Source organism: Mauremys mutica, chromosome 17, assembly GCF_020497125.1.
Source record: "Mauremys mutica isolate MM-2020 ecotype Southern chromosome 17, ASM2049712v1, whole genome shotgun sequence".
NCBI lineage: Eukaryota > Metazoa > Chordata > Testudines > Geoemydidae > Mauremys > Mauremys mutica.
This window is the reverse complement of record NC_059088.1, coordinates 22,742,708-22,763,193: the sequence shown is the minus strand read 5'-3', so window position 1 is coordinate 22,763,193 and position 20,486 is coordinate 22,742,708. Positions and strand designations below refer to the sequence as shown.

Here is a 20,486-nt window from a genome sequence, read left to right as displayed (position 1 = left end):
TTCACACCTTTCTGTTATTTTGTTGGCAGTCACTTTCTCCTAGTCAAAAGGGTTTGACAGGCTAAAAACATGTTCAAGTTCAACGCCAGGGCAGTTTTCAACTTACTCAAACTGTTATATGAAAGTCAAAGAAAAGAATAATGTGAGTCTAGTTTCAGCCCCGGATTCTCTAGTGGACTGTTCTGAAAGCGCAACCGACTCTCCTGACCACCAGGAACATCCCATCCTTCGATAAATCCTCAGACCTGATTCAGCAGAGTTCGGTACCCTTTTTAGTTCTCTCTGAATTTTGAAATATGTCTCCAAATACCCCGGCTTAGCAACATGGGCAGTCTGAAAGCAAGAACAAGAACGTGCCAACAACACAGACTGACTTAACAGCAGACTTGGTAACTCAAATATTTCCAGAAGCTGGCATGATTCCTTACCTGCTGGGGGCCAGGCTTTTATATACCCTGTGCAGTGCACCACCACGTAATGGGGATCCCCATCTTTCACTGCACCCAAGCCACTCCTAGAGAAGACAAAACAATTAAGATTATTCTTTTTATGTTTAAGAGGCTCAGCTTATTTTGAATTCTTTAAATAACTGAAATGAAGGGTCTTCAGGGAGGGAGTAGTCCCTGAGCCTGCCCGCCCAATGACACCTAATTTAGATCCCTCCATGGCTGTTAGCCAAGATGGTCAGGGACGCAACCCCATGCTCTGGGTGTCCCAAACAGCTCAGGCTGTCAGACCCGGGGCGTGGAGGGTGGGGTTTTCCCAGCTGTAAGCCACACAGGGGCTGACTGCCAATAGGTGATGTACATAATGCAGTGTCTACACAGACACTGCACTGCCCTAACTACATCCCCTTAAGTGCTACGCCTCTTGTGGAGGTGGAGGTATTACACTGGCGTAGTGGGTGACTTACATCGTCGGGAGTGACATCGTAGTACAGACACAGAGTTAGGACGACCTAAACTGCCTTATATCGACCTAACTCTGTAGTGCAGACCAAGCCTAAGACACTGACTGCCAGAAGCTGGGACTGGATGCCAGGGGATAGATCACTGAAGATCTGCCGTCCTATTTATTCTCTCTGGAGCATCTGGCTCCAGCCATTGTCAGAAGACAAGACTCTGGGCTAGACAGACCACTGGTCTGACCCAGTATGGTCGGTCTTATGTTCTTAAGGTCAGACGCGAGCACAATGAGTTATTACATGTGCTGTAATTTCCAGGCACTGAAGACATCTGAGCCTGCCTTAATATCCTTTAAAAGTAACACTGCCCATGTTTTCAAAATATATTAAAGCCTACAGGAACAGAATCTCAAACTGTGCTCTACTGCTGGAACTTTAATCTATACACTGCATAGAATAATGGGGTCTGAAGTTTTAATCTGCACATTAACAGTGTCTTGTGGAAAGTGGCATTGCTAAGGTCTCTCTCCATGGACAGCGTACGTATTTAAGCACTCAAAGAGGCTGTGCTATACCATCTCATATATGCTTTATGTACCACGCATCCCACGCCACTCTCGGGTCTTTTTTTTACTTTGTTACTCAATGTGGTGCGAGACTCATATGCATCATCTTTAAATGTGATCACTGCAGTTTACCTGCATCGGCTCCTCACAAAGCTCAGTCTATTCATGGAGGCTGGATCCACTGAGCTGTTGCCACACCTGGACCAGTCAAGAGGGGGAAAAAAAAGGTGTAAATCCCAATGGTAAAGACTGCAAATAAGATCCTCCGCCCTTTTATTCAAGATTCCACAATGCTTCATAAACATGAATTGAGCCCTGGTCTACACTACAAACTTACGTCAGTATAAATGTCATTCAGGAGCATGACAAATCCACACTCCTGAGCAATACCATTACATCGCCTGAATTTTCGGTGTAGACAGTGCTATGTCGATGGGAGAAGCCGACATCGCTACCACCTCTTGGGGGTAACTAGCCCTACTTTACTGAAGCAGAGGGCTAGGTGACCTGCCCAAGGTCAGAGCAAGTCAATGGCAGAGCTGGAACAGACTCGGAGTCCTTGAGCTGCCTGTGGTTACATCTCAGAGCTGTACCATCCCCTTAACACCGAGTAGAAAATGTAAGAGTCTGTCTTAGAGCTGAACCCCATTAGGAAATCAGGTTTTACAGAGCCACCTTCCACCTCATCGAACCTGAGAAGGCTGAAAGAGACAGAGAAAAGCTTAACTGCTCTGATACTGGTTAAGCAGCCAGTTCGCAGGTTTAGCCATGGGCTCATGCAACCAGATCTCCTATCAGAGTCCCCGTATTACCTCATTCGACATATGAAGGATCTCCTTGAGCCCATGCACATTCTCATGGATTGCTGGCCTTCTTTCTTGACTGTCCCAGTCTTTAGATCAAGGATTCGGCCTGAGGGGGGTGGAAAAAAGACAAGCAAAGTGACGCTGCTCTGCAGGACAACTTCTGGGATCATCACTCAGTATCACCAGGATACACCAGACAGCATACGGGCACCACTTAAATTTTCTAAGCAGCAGCTACTACATAACCAGCTTTAAAACAGGACACAGCAGTGCATAAATCCCACATGACACTGAAAACTAAAGACTGGCTCTTGATCTGGGTCTTCCTACAGAAGCTGGTCCCCTGCTCCAGAGGCTGACAGCATTATGGTGAGCCCTGATACTAGAGGGGTAAAAGGAAAGACCTCAACGCTCAAACGGCTCGAGCAGATCCAGGCACATTGTTTAAGGGTTCCTTGGCAGCCCATCCACTTGTCAGATAGAAAGGTAGTGTCTGTCACATGTCCATGCATATTTGAGGATGGAGTGAGAGATGCAATGCTTTAACAGGGGTGTAGTAGTGTGCCCCTCCCAGTAACAGATTTAGCACCGTGAACAAGGAGAACAATGGAAATTCAGCCTATATGCATCTTCTGATGCATCCTCAGGATCTTTGTTAGAGGCCCAGGGTGGTCTGTTCCTCTTATCAGGAATACGAACGATCCAGTTCTAGCCTCATAGGACCATCCACATGCCAGGCCAATGGGTGCACTACAAATTCTGGGAATCGTCGGCAGGGCACAGTTTCCACAGCAGGCTGCTTTACCTGTCAGAGCATTCTCCGAGGTGGAGAGCTGCTCCCTCAGTTTGTCCACATCGTCAGGATGCACCTGGTCGTACAGAGTGCTGCTAAACCATTCGGACTGCGGCTGGTTCAGGACGGGAGTCACGGAGTCCGAGACATATACCACCCTTCCGGTCTCACAAGACACTATGAACAGAAAGCCATCGGCTGCTTCTAGAATCAAGTGTTTGAGTTCCTGCATACAGAATAGACATGTTCTTAACCCAGTGGCGAGACAGTCATCACCCACCAGCTACCTTTAAGGTCTTAGGTCTCCCCCACGTTAATCGCCCTCTGGCCGAGCTACACATTGAGCTCTTTCAGTCTTTCCTTAGAAGCAAAAATCAGCAGAGACCTGATCAGTGAGAAAGGAGGGTTTGTAGGTGCCATCAGTGGAAGTGTTGCCAGTGCCCCGCAAAGACTTCATGTGAGACACAGCCATACGCAAGATAGTCAGCTTGTCAGGCTTGCGAGCCAGGGCGCTGCAGGTGGGCACCATGTCTGACAGCTCCGTGATGTAGGCGGTCATCTTGTTCCGACGCCTGCGCTCTATCTCGCTGTGATTCTCCCTGGGAAAGCAGATGGGGAGAGGTTACAAGAGCCAAACGGCTCAGCTCTTTTGCCACGTCAACCCTTCCTGGGTTCCCGCCAGGCCGGAGCGCAAAACAAAAAGATGGGCCAGGGTCATCAGAAGTTAGAAGGGCTGCAAAAGCCTCCCATGCTGGGCATGCATGAAAGAACACGGGGAAAACAAGTGCAAGGGAGAGAAGCTAGAGCCAGGACATCTTTGCCAAACACAAGAGCATCTTGCTCTAAATTATATTTATTCAAGAAGTCTCGAAGGACACTAAGTTAGGGCTAAGCTACTTCAACACGGGAAGCTCTCTACAGCTGATCGAGAGCACAGTTCTGCAGAAAACCACTAACCTACAACAGTAATAGAGGTTTCCTCACGGTTACTGTGGTGATGCTCCTTTGAAATAAGTAAACTCTACAGACCTGATTCTCAGTTACACTAAAGCACCTTTTACACCATGCTGGACACACAAAAAGGCTGGAGAGTGGTTGTAAATGTAATTTCTGTCTACTGCTGGAGTTTCTATATACGACCATTAGGGACTATGGCTTGCTAATTTCATCTCTAGTATAAAACAAAGTGAACTCTACAAGCAGCCCAATGTCCTTACCTGTGAGACACATACCTGTACCTCGTGTCCCACCACATTACCGCCAGTGCGGAGGTACAGATTCCTAGAGATGCATTAGAACTAAGGTTCCTTGATTTGATCCCACTAGTGGGTTTAACATGCCTCTCTCAGCAATCCGTCTGCTCCTGGGGACATTCCCTATTGGCACCCTCAGGATAGAGGCTAGCATGTGTTCACATGTTGCATTTATGGATCAAGTGCCATTTAGTTCGGTTATGAAGGTGGATTTTTCAAACCAGAACATAATGCCAGGTTTCCTATAGGAAAGATTGATTAGAGGTGCAGACAGAGTGGATCAGATGCAAGGAATCACACGATGGGAGATGAAACTGGATGGATGACAGCAAGTGGAAGAAACGGTTAAAAAAAATGAACTAAATACAATAGATGAAAAAGGGAAAACTTTAAAAAAAAAATGAAGTCTCACCTACTAGGCTTATGCAGTTTTTAATGGGGACTTGCCTTATGCTGAAGGGAGAATGGCATTCGGCACAGTGCTTTGAATATCCCATTCATCTTTAATTTAGCTTTCCATCGTTGCAATGAAAATTTACCTGCCCAGACATGTGTTACTCACCTACCCTTTCTGTCAGGATAATGGGGAAATCAATCAATGCTATTTTACTTGCCCCATTGCAAAAACCTCTTCCCAACAAGAAGGATTTTGCAAGGCAGCCGTAATAAGAGATTGTGGGGTCACTGCTTAATTGAAGAACGAGGATCCTGGAAGTACTGCATTCTGCTGTCTACACAAGCAGCTAAAAAGTCCCTCGTCCGCCAGACACATACTTAGGGGTCTTCCTTTAAGCCACTGACCATCTTTTTCTTATCTGGTCAGAAATATTTCAACTCTGAAATGCTGCACTTCCAGAAGGTGTCTCTGCTTCTTAGACAGAATGTAATAAGCCAACCAGAACCTTGACAGATTCTAAACACGCAAACCCACGTAATGATTCTGTGAATTACTTAAGAGGACTGACTTTTCAATAATAGATTAAAAAACAAACAAAAAACCTTCCTCTTTTACAGCACCGTGCCCATTCTGTTTGGCTATACACCAAACCAGTATTTGGCATGGTACTGCGTTTAGAAGAAGTCTGGCCACTACAAATGTGATATCTATTTATACAGTGGTAAAAGGCACCATCGCAATGGGGCAGGAGCTTACAAACTGGGTATTCCGGCACCTAGCCTCTCTCAGTCCAGCAGAAGAGAGGTTTTACTTGCCAAGGCTGAAGTTAGCAGAGCTACAGTAATCTGTGAAAGCGCTGGCCCAGCCACACTCTGCCCTGCAGTCTTCCTGCTGTCTGGGTTTGGCTGCAAACCAATTCTTTTGAGGGTATTCCCGCCAGATGTTCTCACAAGGAGAATACAGCTTGGCGTTTTACTATCACACAGATTTCCAGAAGTCTGTCCAGTTTCAAGTCCTTTATTGCAGCAGATAAGGAAAAACAAAGTGGGGATGCCTGCAGAAACATCAAGGGGAGGAAGTACTCGGCTTTGCCATGCTTGACATCTCCATTCTCCTACCTACCTGGCAAGTCTTTCCTTATCCGCTGAACTCTGCTCATCATCAGACCTAAAAATAAAATTAGTGAACTAAGCTAAAATGGAAAAAAGTTTAAAGAAATGAAAAAATGGGAAGATGTATTAGGAAACCCAACCTACAGATACATCTGTTCTGTAATAAGACAGATCACCAAACAAAGGTCATTAAATGTATTCTGTTATACACTTATCTAGCATCTTCTATCAAAGTGTCTCAAAGCGCTCTGAAAACATCAAGCAAGCCTATAAGGTAGGCAAGTGTCAGATTCATTTTTAGACGGGTAAACCGAGGCACACAGAAACCATTTTGCAGAAGGTCAGCAGCAGAGCTGGGAAGAGCCCCCAGAAGTCCTGACTCTCAGTCACATTAAAATACACTTACCTCCCTAAATAACGAGAAAGAAGGTATTTTTAATCAATATACACAGCCGGTTGATTCGTAGTGTTAACATACCAGTGAGCTAGACAAAAGACACTCAGACTTCGCATACAAGGACACCCACAAATGCCAAGAGAGTCAGAGACCAAGACACAAGTGCCCTTTATAATATTGTAAAATCACAGACACCACGTGATGAGACGGAGTTGGCATACATTTGGGACAACCACATTATGCATGAGTGGTGAAACCACAAAGCTATTGTGCAAGCCATCTAAACACGGAGCCTACAGAAACCTTATAATCACAACACCACGTTTGCTCGTATAGCATTATTACAGAAAAGTATTGGGGGGGCGGGGGGGAGAGAGACTTTCAAAAGTTTGCTGGTATTTTTTCCAAACCTCCTTGCCCTTCAAACCAGGTTGCTTTAGGTACCACATAATGATTCAAAAGCTACATTTGTAAGTTTTCAGATACTAAATGTTCTCTATAAATCAGGGGGCTACAATTTTATGTTTAATCTCCCACTGCTTGCCAGGCATAAATAAAGCATGCTCTTCAAAATATAGCTAGGATTCATGGAGTGGAGCATAAGTTTCTAGCACAGGTCAACTGTGATATACTGGCCCTTAAAACTGTTATTAGTCCTGTACTGAATAGCTGATGTTTGACTTTCGAGCCCTGGTTTATTCAATACATATTTTGAGGAAGAAGGGAGAGGTGGGGAGGGGGGGGAAGAGAGACTCTCAGCTGGTAAATGGTGGCCATATGAAAGATGCTCAGAGGTCCCAGTAGAGATGGATTAATGGGCAAAATAGGTGCAGTTTAATTCCATGGATACAAAGGACTTTTGTCCCTGGGTATCACGATCAAATGTGTTGTATAAATATATATTTTATCCAACCCCAATCTTTACTGTATTCGTCATTCCACCAGTAGTGAAAGAGTTTCCAATTCTACACAGATTGATAAAGAGTAATCATACAGCAGCAATGTATGGAGGTTTTTAAGGTCAGGCTTGACAAAGTTGGGAATTGGTCCTGCTTTGAGTAGGCAGTTGGACTAGATGACCTCCTGAGGTCCCTTCCAACCCTGATACAGGATCTTATCTTACTGGTGTTACGTTCCGCAGTTAGCGCATAAAGTGAAAATTGTGTATAGTCAAAATTACACTGAGTGTAATGGCGGCAGAATCGCCCACACTACAGAAACAGTATTTAAATTGTTATTTTTCTCTTTTTTGTTGTTTTTTTCTTGTTTTTGCCGACCGCGTAAAGCTGAAATCGTGCATGTCAAATGCGCCTAAGATGCAACAGACCTGTATTCTATGAATGTAACGCCCACGTATTTGCAGTACTATTCTACACTTGAAGTAACTTGCTATCTTGCTGGCTGCCTTACAGTCAACATGTATAGGAGAGAATGTATCCATTTACACATCACTAAGGAACAGACACTAAGTGCTGAAGATATGCAGAACGATGTTGGACACAGTGATCCTGCACATTAGCAGCTCAATGCCTCCGCTGTTTCATTTGTTTAATTTTTTAACCACAAGAGTGGAGGTTAAAGGCAGTAGCTGTTTGTTTTAACCTGGGTAATTATAAGGTCCATCGCTGCTAACATTTGTAGCTATGTATGCCAAGATGAGGAGAACCTGATCTCATACTTCAGGTCATAAGTTGATCACAGGCAGAGGGTCAAGATGAATTTCCACACAACCTCACGTGCAACACTGCACCACTGGCTTGGAGTATTATAGAGTTAACTCAACTCCTGGGAAGGGTCAGGGACTGAAACAGTATATCCAACTCGAGAGCTAACGTTCTGACCCTGTAGAGCACTCCTAGGATATCACATCACATGATACCAAGAGAACCTGTGCTACATTATGCATCAATAATGCTTAAAGAATTTGCCTTTTTTTAGTGTATTTAAGTTTCTTCAAAAGCCACCAAGGCCACACTTACACTAGAGAAAGAAGTCTTTTTTACACAAGTTAGCCAGTGCAGGTTGGTTAATGTGAACTGAAGTGAACTGGCAATTAACTCAAAGCACAAAAGCCTACTGAAGTTGAGCCCATTGCGTTATCTTGTAGATGTACGTACTGCCCATAACAGACCTGAAGAGGCTGGTTTTGAGAGTTCGCTCCCTATGCTGAGGCTTTTGTTGTTAAGAAGTTTACAGCTCCAGTGCAAATGCACAAAAACAAGGAGTTAGGAAAGAAACCTGGAAATGCAGAGCTGCTGTAACAATAGAACTCAGTTCTGACATTGAGTAAGGGCCGTAATTTATACCCAGAGATGAGCCCCTGCTCTGAAGTTTGTATTTTAACTCCACCAAGCTCAGGAGCATATAGATCTAGGGCATTCATTGATTCTAGCTGCATGATTTAGCTGCTTAATACAAGTCATTGCATGCACTGATGCTAATGCTCTAGAGCTGCTTATTTTGGCTAAGAGTTTAGCAAAATCAGAAGACAAATGAAGATGTGGACTGGAGACAGCATTCAGAACACATGTAACACTCAAACGTTTAGCAACATTACAAACTCACGGTAAAAAACCCCACCACTTAAATTCAACATTTCAAATCAGCTTCAATTAGCTTTATTCTAGGCCTCCGGTGCCCCTTCAATACGCCCAAGGCAACCAGAGAAATACAACAGTGCCAGCGCCCAATTCTGGATGGTACAGAGAGCTTCCTGCAAGGCGTTCAATGCCCTCAGCTCCCATTGACTTCAGCCGTGCTTGAGGAAAGAGTGCTACAGCACCAACATTATCAGACACTTCCCTCAAACTTCAAAGTCAAAGAGTTCTCTAATAATGCTATTGTATTATCTGGTCTCTTTAAAAAAAAAAAAACAACCCATTTATCCACACCGCTTTGGCAGAATTCCTTTACAAAACATACAAGTAGGCAACACGCAGGAGGCATACTACAGGCAGAAAAGGAAACACTGTACAAGTACAGTTCGTTACAAGCATGCGGCACATTTGTATTTTTATAAAAACTGGGGGCTCCTAATCGACAGCTGAACAAGGAGAAGCATCACAAAAAGGTCACACTGAATTAGTTTGATACCTTTACAATCAAACTGCTCTAAAGCAATTTTGCAGGATTTCTAGCTTCCCTGGTGCAAGATGTAGGCTTTCCTCAAAAAAAAAAAAAAAACACAAAAAATAAGAAGGCTGATGAACATGCACTACCAGGCAGGGGAGGTGCCCCAGGTGTAAGCAGTAGGACTTTGTGGGTTTTTGGATTCTTACCTGGCAAATCTCTCTTTATCATTTGGGATCTGATCATCATCACATCTAGGAGGGGGGAGGGAAAGGAAAAAATGTTTTAAAATACTTACGTCATTCCTTTTCAACAATAAAGTAACAAGCTGATTAAATTGTGTGGGAGAGCCACACACTAAACAAAATACACCGGTTACGTAGAATACAAGTTACAACCCGACATAGTGAAGTCATAGCTTTGTTTCCCAATCTCAAGTGTTTAGAGATTAATAAGCCTATTAATTACATTTCTTCCATCTGACACATAAGAGTGATCTCATACCAAGATCAACCACCTCCCATTGCCTGAATGTCGTAAGTAAAATGGCTTAAATTACACTCTGAAGATGACATTTTTCCCATAGCTTCACCCATTCAATGACTTAGAATTCAGTAGATAAATCCTACATACACTACAAAAATAAAGAAGCCGGAACCATTGTCATGCTCGTTAGCCATTCCAAAGCTTGAATGGCATTAAATTGCATAGCAAAATGCCATGCAGCCTGGGAAAAACGAACAAATTGACATATGGATTGTGAGCTTCATTAGACTCAGACTCTAAGGCCAAAAGGGAACGTCATAATCATCTCGTCTGATCTCCTGCACATTGCAAGTCACAGAAACTCACCCACCCCCTCCTGTGGTAGGCCCATAGCCTTTAGCTGAGTAAATCTAGATCTGAGGACTTCAGTAAAAGACTTAAAATGACAGAGAATCCACCTCTTACTCTAGTTCACACCAGCAAGCAACCCGTGACCAGTGCAGCAAAGGAAGATGAAAAAAATCCCCCTGAGCCACTGCCAATCTGATCTCAGGAGAAAATTCCTTCCCAACCCCAAATATGGCAGTCAGTTAGACCCTGACCATGTGGGCAAGACCCACAGGACATACACTTGGGAAAGAATTCTCTGTAGTAACTTAGAGCCCTCACCTTCTAGTGTTTCATCTCTGGCCATTGAAGATACTTGCTAATAGCAGTCGCGGATGGGCCATTTACCATTATAGGCACCCCTCATAAACCTATCAAGCTCAGTCTTCAAACACGTTAGGGTTTTTTACCCCTATGTCTCCCCTTGGAAGGCAGTTCCAGAACTTCACTCCTCTGATGGTTAGAAACCTTGGGCTAATGTCAAGCCTAAAGTTATTGATGGCCCGTTTATATCCATTTGTTCTTGTGCCAACATTGGCCTTTAACTTAAATAACTCCTCTCTCTCCCTGGTGTTTACCCCTCAGATGTATTTAAAGAGGGCAATCATATCTCCCATCTTGTTAGCCTAAACAAGAAAAGTTCCTTAAGTCTCCTCTCGTCAGGTAGGTTCTCCATTCCTCTGATCATGCAGAGAAGGGCTACAGGTTCCAGTTCGAATTCATGTTCCTTAAACATGGGAGACCAGAATAGCACAGTGTTCCAGAAGAGGTCTCACCAGTGCCTTGTATGATGGCAATAATGCTTCCCCATATCTACTGGAAATACCTCGTCTAATGCATCCTAGGGTTGCATTAGAGTTGTCTAAATCAAAAAACTGATCCATGTAACTGGACTACAGATTAATTACATGAGCTCTTCATGACTTCCCAATCATCCCTATTTATCATAATCCATATGGAATTTTGCAGCCACTGGGAGTTCTCAGCTGTAGGGAGCTGCTGTAAGCTAACCTAGAGCCTCCGTACAATAGATGGAATAGCAAATTGCTAGGACAGTAATGGAAACTCAGCTCATTAGCAAAAGGGTTTGACCTTGTTATAGGAGAAACATGCTGTTAGGCTGGACTTGTATTCCCAAAGGACACACTGAACAGCTGCTTAACTCGCCTTTGAAAGATCTAAAAGGAGTTAAATCACATTTGCTTTCCCCCATTAGCCACTTTGTTACACTAGCAGGGATGTTTCTGCGGCGCCATACTTAATCTTAACAACTGAAATAACCGAGTGATGTATTACTCTATAGCTAGTATCAATCTTGTCTTGGCTCACCAAGACTCACCACTAGCAGACATTTTTGGTTTAGGCATTCTAACAGGAATACTCGAACACAGAGGGCAGCAACAGAACATATGACAGGACACTATCAGGTCTGCCCTGTCAGAAAGCTACCCGAATACCACTGCATGGTGTGAATGAACACACCAGTCCAGTTTCCAGACAGTTAACGCTGTCTCTTTGGCTCACTCCAGTGGGTTTAGATATGACAGCATACTGGGATGCAGGATGACACATACTGTTCTGAGATCTCTCTCTAGTGCTTTAGCACACCAGGGATGTGTGAATAGAAAATTTTTTATCTGAGTTTCCTTGCTTTGATTAGCTGACCCTAAATGCTGAGCATCTGTGTTCTCCCTACCCCCATCCAACAGACCTTGTGTTATTGCAGATCATCCCCCTGCTCAAGGAGAGCTGCTGTGCCGTCCTCTAAAGAGGGTAAACCCTACTCCCACCAGTGCCGGGAGGGAAGCCCTCCCCATGCGGAAGGTGTTTTCACCCCATGTTTTACCATAAGTTTTGTATATTTTAGCAAGCATATGAATGGAAAGAGCCACCTCACCTGAGGAATTTGCTCCCTTCTTCTTCATCATCATCATCATCATCAAAATCAAGCCTGAAAAACAGAAGCGGGAGAAGCAACCATTACCAGAGAGAGTTTCTCCTTTCGAGCTGGTTATCCACTGTCAGCCCTGCAACTTGCACCTTGAAAAGATGCAGAATTTGTTTGAAGCTAATATTAAAAACAACCCCACATTACAGTAATACTGAGAAGAGCCAGGAAATTCAAATAGGGGGCTCCCATATGCACTTGTCAGAAATGGAGTGTGCAACGGTGCGGAAGGCCATTTGGCATGAGATCACCTTCGCCATGCGTTAACCTCGGTTACCAAGTATTGTGGGCGATTCAGAACAGCGAGTGATCTGATAAAGCAGATTCACCTCTACCCCAATAGAACGCCATCCTTGGGAGCCAAAAAAATCTTATTGCGTTACAGGTGAAACCGCATTATATCGAACTTGCTTTGATCCGCCAAGGCACGCAGCCCTGCCCCCTCGGAGCGCTGCTTTACCATGTTATAGCCAAATTCGTGTTATATTGGGTTGCGTTATATCAGGGTAGAGGTGTAGCTCCCTGCACTCCCCACACCCTGATCTGATCCAAGTGGCAGTCTCCAACTGGAGAATTTGGTTTTTCGCAACTTTAAAATAGTCGCGTTTCCTTTAGTTTAAAAAAAGGAAAACAAAATAAAAGTTAGCGACGTCTGAACTGCCCAGTGACATTCTTAGTGACATTAGATGGAATCACTGCGTTAGACGAGGGCCACCGTTTTTATTGGGACCACCCTTTGTACGCATGGGAGGGTGGAAAAAGAGTTATCACTTTGCTTCGTTTCAATTTGGAACCTGGCGTACAGAACCAGCTCAGCTGCATACGAGTCTGTAAATAAAATGCAAGGAACAAGTAGGAGGCAGAGTGGGAGGGACATGTGCTGGAGCAGCGAGCAAAGCTGGTAGGGGAATGTTTTAGTCAGCTTGACAATAAGAGGATTTTACCAGCAATGAGCATTTTAAGAGAAACTATTCAAGTGTGCTCTCCCTGTCCCTTCAACTTGCAAAGGTATTTTAGCAAAATAAAACTGCAGTGCAAGCACTACTGCTATAAAGCTCTCCCTACAGAGTCTCAGCAGAAAGGTGTTGCAGGAGCATTACTGATCCACTGGCATTCTCCATCCCTTCCCCCAGTCTCAGCTTCTGCACCACCAGAAGTGTTTTCTCCTTTGCAGCTACCATATTCTGGAGCAGACTCCTTATATCTGTGCTTCAGTGACCCCCTACCCCCACGTCATTCCCAGCCTTGGATGAAGACATCTTTTCTCTTTTGTCCTGAAACTCAGCTTTTTTTGATTGCGCCCTTTAACTCTAATCATGTTAACTTGGAGGCATTTGGGGATATGGTTTGCATAAAAGACAACAAGATAAAAAGACTGAGGGTATGTCTACACAACCGACATTTAAGCGCAACGTGGCTGTGTAGTCATGGCTCCTCTCCCAGCACTGAAAAAAAAAACAAAAAAAACCACCCACTCCTGCAAGGGGAATAGCTCCCAGCACTGTCTACACTGCCATTTCACAGCGCTGAAACTTTCTTCGCTCAGGGGGGTAACCCCCCCCCCCCCAGCGATGCAAGTTCCAGCGCTGTAAAATGGCAGTGTAGACAAGGCCTAAACAGAAGTCAAAGGGTAGCTGAAGTGACAAAGGAATAGTTAAATCCTTTCAAAGGCAAGGATGTTTCCTCATTACAAGGCTGATCACTTCTTGCTAGGTTACACAAATTGCTCTGCAAGGAAGCAGACACTGTCTCAAGGAGCTTACTGTGTTTTTAGTGATTACAACTTACCCTGGTCGTCTCTTGTTTGTCCTCTGGACAATGGCTACTCCAGCCTGTGTACCGGGTCCAGGGTTCCCAGAAGCAACTGCTGCACTCAAAGAGGGAACATCCGATGCCATTTCTGAGCAGGAGAGAAAAAGCAATTATGCCAAGTCCCACTAGGTTTCAGATTTTGAAGCATGTTATCCATTAGAAGTGATTAAATCTGAGCCTCAATGCAGTTAAGCCCATAATGTATTTAAATGGGTAGACTTTATACAATGTGCAAGTCGGATTCTCATCGAGCTCTCCTCTCCAGAGCCTGTATTAAGGATCTAAGCACATGCTGTTTTCATAAGATCAAAAGCTCAGATCGTCAAACTCAAAGATGTTCTCCTTTTAAGGAGGAGGAGGAGCTTGGTGTGGTCATGGATGGAAGCGGAGACTGTCTCAAATACTAGTTGGCCCCACGCTGGTATGCAGAAGGGAGAGGGAAGGAAAGCTGAGAGCTACTAAAATGATTAATACAATTGGGGAAATAATCAAACTCATGTTGGAGCTGGCACTAGGAAGTACATTTTCATGCATTTTTCTTATGGACACTACTTCATAAGGGTGTTGGACAGTCAACTAATGTTTGTAGAACCCTTTGAAATCTACAGCTGAAACATGGTAGAAGAGTGGAGTTTTATTATGTAAGTAACTGTGCGGAATTGGACTAGGGAGACATCCTGAAACCATTCAATCCTCAACCTCTCTAGTTGGATTGTAACACCGGTCGGTCACCACTCTTGTTCATTACCGATCCTCGACAACATGGAACAGCAGCAGCTATGGTCACTACCAATCTGGGCTGGATTCAAACTGGTGATCGAGTCAGAAAGATCTGTCTGTCCTTTACGAAGTGATCTAATCCCTGCTTGCTTCCAGTATAACTTCACACTGAGGAATTATGCTGAAACTCAAAGCTAAACAGCACTGACTCCATCTGACCACAAATATATTAACCATGTGCCTCCATCGAATGGCAGAACAATTGAGGAGAAAGCATACTTGACATAGCAGCATTGTCCCCGTTTTTGGTGCCACAACAATTAACCCGAAAGAAGCAATTTCCTTTTACTGAAAGAAGTGCATAGTATAAGTAAGTTCTTATTAAGGGAAGACTAAGGTTTTTGCTGCAAACCCTCTAGGCCGAAGTAAAGATTCTAACCCGGAGCAACTTGGGAGCACAAGAAAAGAGCCAGATTTAAAATATGCATGTTAGAATTCAAAGCCAGTTGAACTATTCACATTTTGTATTGAGCTGAGTTAATTAAATTTAATGAGATGTTTCCTGCCCCATTCTAACATTCATGGTTCATTCCCCAAGTAAGAATTGTGTCTAACCATATAAACCTCTAAATGAATATGTTAATTACATTACTTGCTTTAAAAAGTCAGTAACTGCAGTGCCTGCATGGTATAATGTTTCAATAAAATAGACCAGAGGGAAAAACCGAGATCTTGGGAATACGAAATCTCTGATAAGTTTGTGGTTTTGAGAGAGAAGGACATTCACAATAATAGCATAATGGAAAAAGCATCTACTCACTTTAACAAAGTATCCAACCTGCCCTACTGCCCACCCATTTGAAGGATTATTGAATCAAAGGTCAGCATGGGATGAGTTCGTGGTTTGTGTTTTTGTTTTTAAACTGAAAGACTGAAAGCTTTATGGTAAGATGCAAATCACACAAACCTCACCCAGAAACAGTTCTTTGGCTAAACAAAGGCATAAGTTACTCCTCCTATTTAGGACCATTTTTGGAACTAAAAATCTTTTGCATGTTATTTAATTGGGATAAGCTACATTAGGTTAGAACACAGAAGGGAACCAGAGGAAAGAGAAGAACCGTAGGAGGAAATGATCATGGTCTTCAGAGATTGTGGTACTTGATACTGAAATAAACGTCTATAAAAGGTTCCACACGTGAAATACAAGATGCTCAAAATGGTAACGCGAAAGATTTAAGACATGAATACAACAATTCTTACCTGAAAACAACCTGAAACCTATCAGCAAAGAGCTTTCAAGTTCTTCATTCACAGTTCAAACTATGGGGCCAAGCCTATTAAATGTCAACAGCTTTCAACTCTCATAGAGTGGAAGGTTCTCAGTTACTTGCAAGCTCAGGCACTTGGTTTGAAAGCAGTCTGTGCACTGGCACTAAGCAGGATTTCCCTGGCCCTCGAAGAGGATGGCTCTGTGCCCTAAGCTATTTTATAGATGGGCTCAGAAGGATTAGATTTTTAATCAGTAAATGTCAATTTCACTATACACATGCAAACCAACAAAAAATATTTCCATTAAAATGTACAGATAGGCAGAAGAAGAAAAATGCTGCTTGAGAAATAGAATACCATTTATTTAAATATTTTGGATGTTTTCTACATTTTCAAATATATTGATTTCAATTACAACACAAAATACAAAGTGTACAGTGCTCACGCTATATTTATTTTTATTACAAATATTTGCACTGTAAAAAAAAAGAAATAGCATTTTTCAGTTCCCCCATTAGAAGTACTGTAGTGCAATCTCTCTATCATGAAAGTTTAACTTACAAATGGAGGATTCTCTGCATCTTGAGGTCTTTAAACCACGATTTGATGACTTCAATAACTCAGACATAGGTTAGGGATTTGTTACTGGGTGGGTTAGATTCTGTGGCCTGCGTTGTGCAGGAGGTCAGACTAGATGATCATAATGATCCCTTCTGACCTTAAAGTCTATGAGACTATGAGAACTTTAGCGTTTGATTTCAGCTGTTTACTTTGTATATTTTGACATATGACGTTGACAATTTATAATGTAATGGCTCTAAAACTAACTTTTTGAATCTAAGTCTACCATCACTAAATAGTTATTTTACGACTCCCCTGACAATTTCCTGCAACAGTGAAAACTTAAATTGGAAAACAAACAAACAAAAAGCTTAAAAAACCCATTGATATCCACTGAAATTATATATTAAAAAAAAACCATCAACTCTAATTCTGCCAAGCCTATTTATGGAGCACATAGTATGCTTTGGCAAACAGCTAACATCACTGTTCAGACTGGCCTGCTCTACACAGAAATTATGCAAGTCCATTGCTAGCAAGAAAAGTGTTGGCGTACCGTTCTAGTTACCATGGTTTGAATTGTAGTGTACCTAGGGCACTAGACAGGTATTTATCTTTCACATTTCTATAATGTGTCACCAACCTCTAGGCTCACTTACAACCAAGCTCACTAAACGGTTAACCCCGTGTTAGACAAAGCAACCAAAGTAGGTGTTCGCTCCAACTAAAGAATCCCACTGGACTCGCCAACTACAGCCTGGGCAAATTGAGCCTTGCAGCATGTCCTGAGGGTGAAAAAACACTTCTGCCTCATCAGACCAGCTGGGATAGGGGAGACAGAGGCTATGTAGTCCAGTGGATAGAACACTGGACTGGAACTCACAAGAGACCCAGCTGAAATTAATGGGAGTTTTGTCACTGAAGCCAATGGGGCCAGGATTTCATTCCGGGAACTATTCCTGGCTCTGTCACACCTCCTCTCTGTTTCTCCATTTCCCTTCCCAATTTCTCTTGCCTATTTAGACTATAGGCTCTTTGGGGCAGGAGACTGTCTTACTAGGAACTTGTACAGTGCCTAGCACAGTGGGACCCGGATCTCAATTAGAGCCTCTATGTGCTACTGCAATACAAATAAAGTAGAGAGTCTCTGGCAGCTTACAGTACTACAAATACTGCAGTCAGCATATTTTTTTTGTTCTCTTGCTGCAATTATACTACACAGCATATAACACACTATACTGTACAAGTTTTCATATCACTATAGATCATTACAATAATTGCATTAGCTAGCCAAGAGTACTGTAATCAAGACATCTTGTCATGAACCATAAAATGCGTCCATTTGGAGTAAAATGAACAGCACACAGCCACAAATCAATCAAGAAACATATACTAGATCTATTGGGCATGAAATATGAATCATCTATTCCATGACTAGACTAGTTTTGGGGGATTTTTAAAGCCATTTTGTGAGAAAAATCACTCCCCACACAACAAAAAGATATAGGCAAACAATTGTCATTGTTAATAGTCGGAAACATTTTTTGTTATGCATTTGTGCAATAATTCAAGTGATCTGATTTCAAAGAGATTAAAGCCTAATACGCCAAAGCATTTTTAAACAGTACCTGCAGTTCTCCCCAAACATTTCACCAAAATACACTGCCAGCCTGCATTAGTCTCTTTTGCACCCCCAATCTGAATTTGGTTCATACCACTGCACAATATCACAGCAAGGCTATGCCAGTTTGTAGAATTTACCAGCAGCGACGGCTCTGTAGAATAACTATTGAGCTTGGCAATTAGCAGAGCCATTATTCTCAGCCTTATCAACAGCATGGGAATTCTAATATAAATAAATAGTTTACTATAGCAACGGAAAAAGGTATTTTTTTTTTAATTGACGGCTTACTAAAAGCCCCAAAACTTTGTCAGCATGAAAACCCCATTCTGCAGGTGAATTCAATATGGCAAAGGAGATTAAGGGCAAAGGTCAGTTAGGTTCTTACCTACGCTCCCTGTCAAACTTGTATGGATATTTTAAAAATAAAACCTATTCAAAGAAATTTTCCCACAAAGTGATGAGTTCCCGGTGCGTCTGGAAAGACCTGGAGCTTCCAGCCCAATGTTTTAGTCAAAAACATCCTTCCCCTACCTCCTTTCTGGTGACTAGACCACCTATTGCTGCATAAGGCTCTTAAATGTTTCAATTGCCTAAATGTTTGGGGAACACAATAGTTTTGAAACTGATTTAGGTTGTTTTTTTTTAAATACATAGCCTCTCCTGTCTCTCGAGATCTAAAGCCTATAGCACTCAGAGATATGGTGTTGATGTTGCTTCATTTTTTTAGTAAACCTAATCCTCGGTTTGAGGGTAATTTAAGCGGTTTAGAAGAAATCTCGAAGGAGGAGTTTGCTTTTTGTCTAGACTTGTGTATATGTGGCTGCTCAAGGAGTTGTTGGCTTTATGGTGCATGTAATTTTTTCCTGTTTAAACCGTGATATTTGCATTTCTGGAGTTCCTGAAACTGACACTGTATGTCACTGTTCTATTAAGGCGGGATGAACTTCCGGTTAAAGACAGAGGAAGGAAATGACCGTATATTTTTAAGACTGATTTACGAGCAAAACAGCAATTTTTATTTATTTATTTTAAACAGACAGCTCAGAAAGGAGCTTTCTTAATGTTCACTGCATTTCCAAGGGCCACTGCCAGGACTGTTCTTTTAGCTCTCAGGGCTTCAGGGTTTTTTGTTTGTTTGTTTTTAAAAAACAGATGCACCATGTGAATTTGGGCAAGTCAATTTATCCCTTGCCTTTCCCTATCTGTAAAAACTGGAACAGCACTGCACAGTTGCCTACCTCAGGGGACAGTTGTGAGGCTTAAGAAAACTAAGTCTGTAGAGTGCCTTGAGATCGGAGAGTAGAAAGTGCTACAGAAGGACAAGTCCCATATTTAAGTGTTAAAAGGATAAAAAAGAGGGGGCTGTGGAAAATCCATGTGTGTTCCCTTCACCTGGGGCGGGGGGGGGGAGAGAACCCTCTTTCAAAATTGTGTTAAAAATATGAGAACTTTTGTCATCTGGAAATATTTATATGAACATCATAAATCCCTTTCAAATGTTAAACAAACATCAGGCTCCAGTCTTTTTTCCAATCTTAGTCTGAATACAAATTTTATACTGAAATTAGAAGGGAGGTGATGAGACCAAGGCTTGTGGTGCCTTAGGGAACATTAAAGTTAAAAAACTACCCAAGAGCCTAGAGGTGAAGGGAAATGGCTGGAGAGACTGAAAAGAAGGACATGGCTAGTGGGTGGGATCAATGGTCACAAGAGAAAAATGGTGGAGTTATGAACTGTTCACGATGTTGCTAACCTAGAAATGTCTGAAATGAAGGTTGGGCATCCCACTGGCTTCTTCATCTTTTTCAGTCCTCAGCATTAACTTTATTAAGTAGTTTCTTATTCTCACTGTATTAAATGTGGAAGCTGCTGACCAATACAGCAAACTAAAAATTAGTGCTTACCAAATGTCGGTGTAAGAAGTTTTGACTAAAGCCGCCTACAGATGAAGTAGTAGAAAATAAGCATTTGAATGGTCTGAAGTAACAGATCAACTGACGCAACAATAGCATTATTCTACTGAAGTAAATTGTAAACACTGTCGGGAGTTAAGCAGGAAGACAGGAAAGAGTCATGTTCTTAAGTGTGAAGAAACCAACTTTCTGCAAGATCAAATGCGTCATTGAGAGAACCTTTTGTCTGTCAAAGTGGAAAAGACAAATCTTCCATGACCCTGCCAACAGGATCTGTTTTACATTATCGTCATCACAGAAACATAGCCAGAATGATAAGATGTAAGTCTTTGTTCGAAGCCTTTCCAGCAGCTCTTCAACATCAGCTCCATTCAGAAGCAATACGTGTTTGCCTTCAACACCCATTATATCAAATGAACACCACCAAACCAGGACCACAAAAGAACAAAACAAAAATCAAACGATT

General features: G+C 42.6%; 1 protein-coding gene across 2 annotated transcripts in view; it reads right to left on the bottom strand.

Moving 5' to 3' along the window:
* ARNT (aryl hydrocarbon receptor nuclear translocator) overlaps positions 1–20,486 on the bottom strand; it is a 41,967-nt gene that overhangs the window by 16,997 nt on the left and 4,484 nt on the right. Inside the window, exons 2-10 of one of the 2 annotated variants that reach the window (XM_044991006.1) lie at positions 13,907–14,018; positions 12,068–12,121; positions 9,507–9,551; positions 5,842–5,886; positions 3,455–3,668; positions 3,082–3,295; positions 2,283–2,382; positions 1,603–1,668; positions 429–514 (exon numbers count right to left, since the gene is read on the bottom strand). In XM_044991006.1, the coding sequence (XP_044846941.1) occupies positions 429–514; positions 1,603–1,668; positions 2,283–2,382; positions 3,082–3,295; positions 3,455–3,668; positions 5,842–5,886; positions 9,507–9,551; positions 12,068–12,121; positions 13,907–14,018 (936 nt within the window). The remainder of the gene's footprint in view (positions 1–428; positions 515–1,602; positions 1,669–2,282; positions 2,383–3,081; positions 3,296–3,454; positions 3,669–5,841; positions 5,887–9,506; positions 9,552–12,067; positions 12,122–13,906; positions 14,019–20,486) is intronic. The other variant, XM_044991007.1, reaches the window with a different exon arrangement.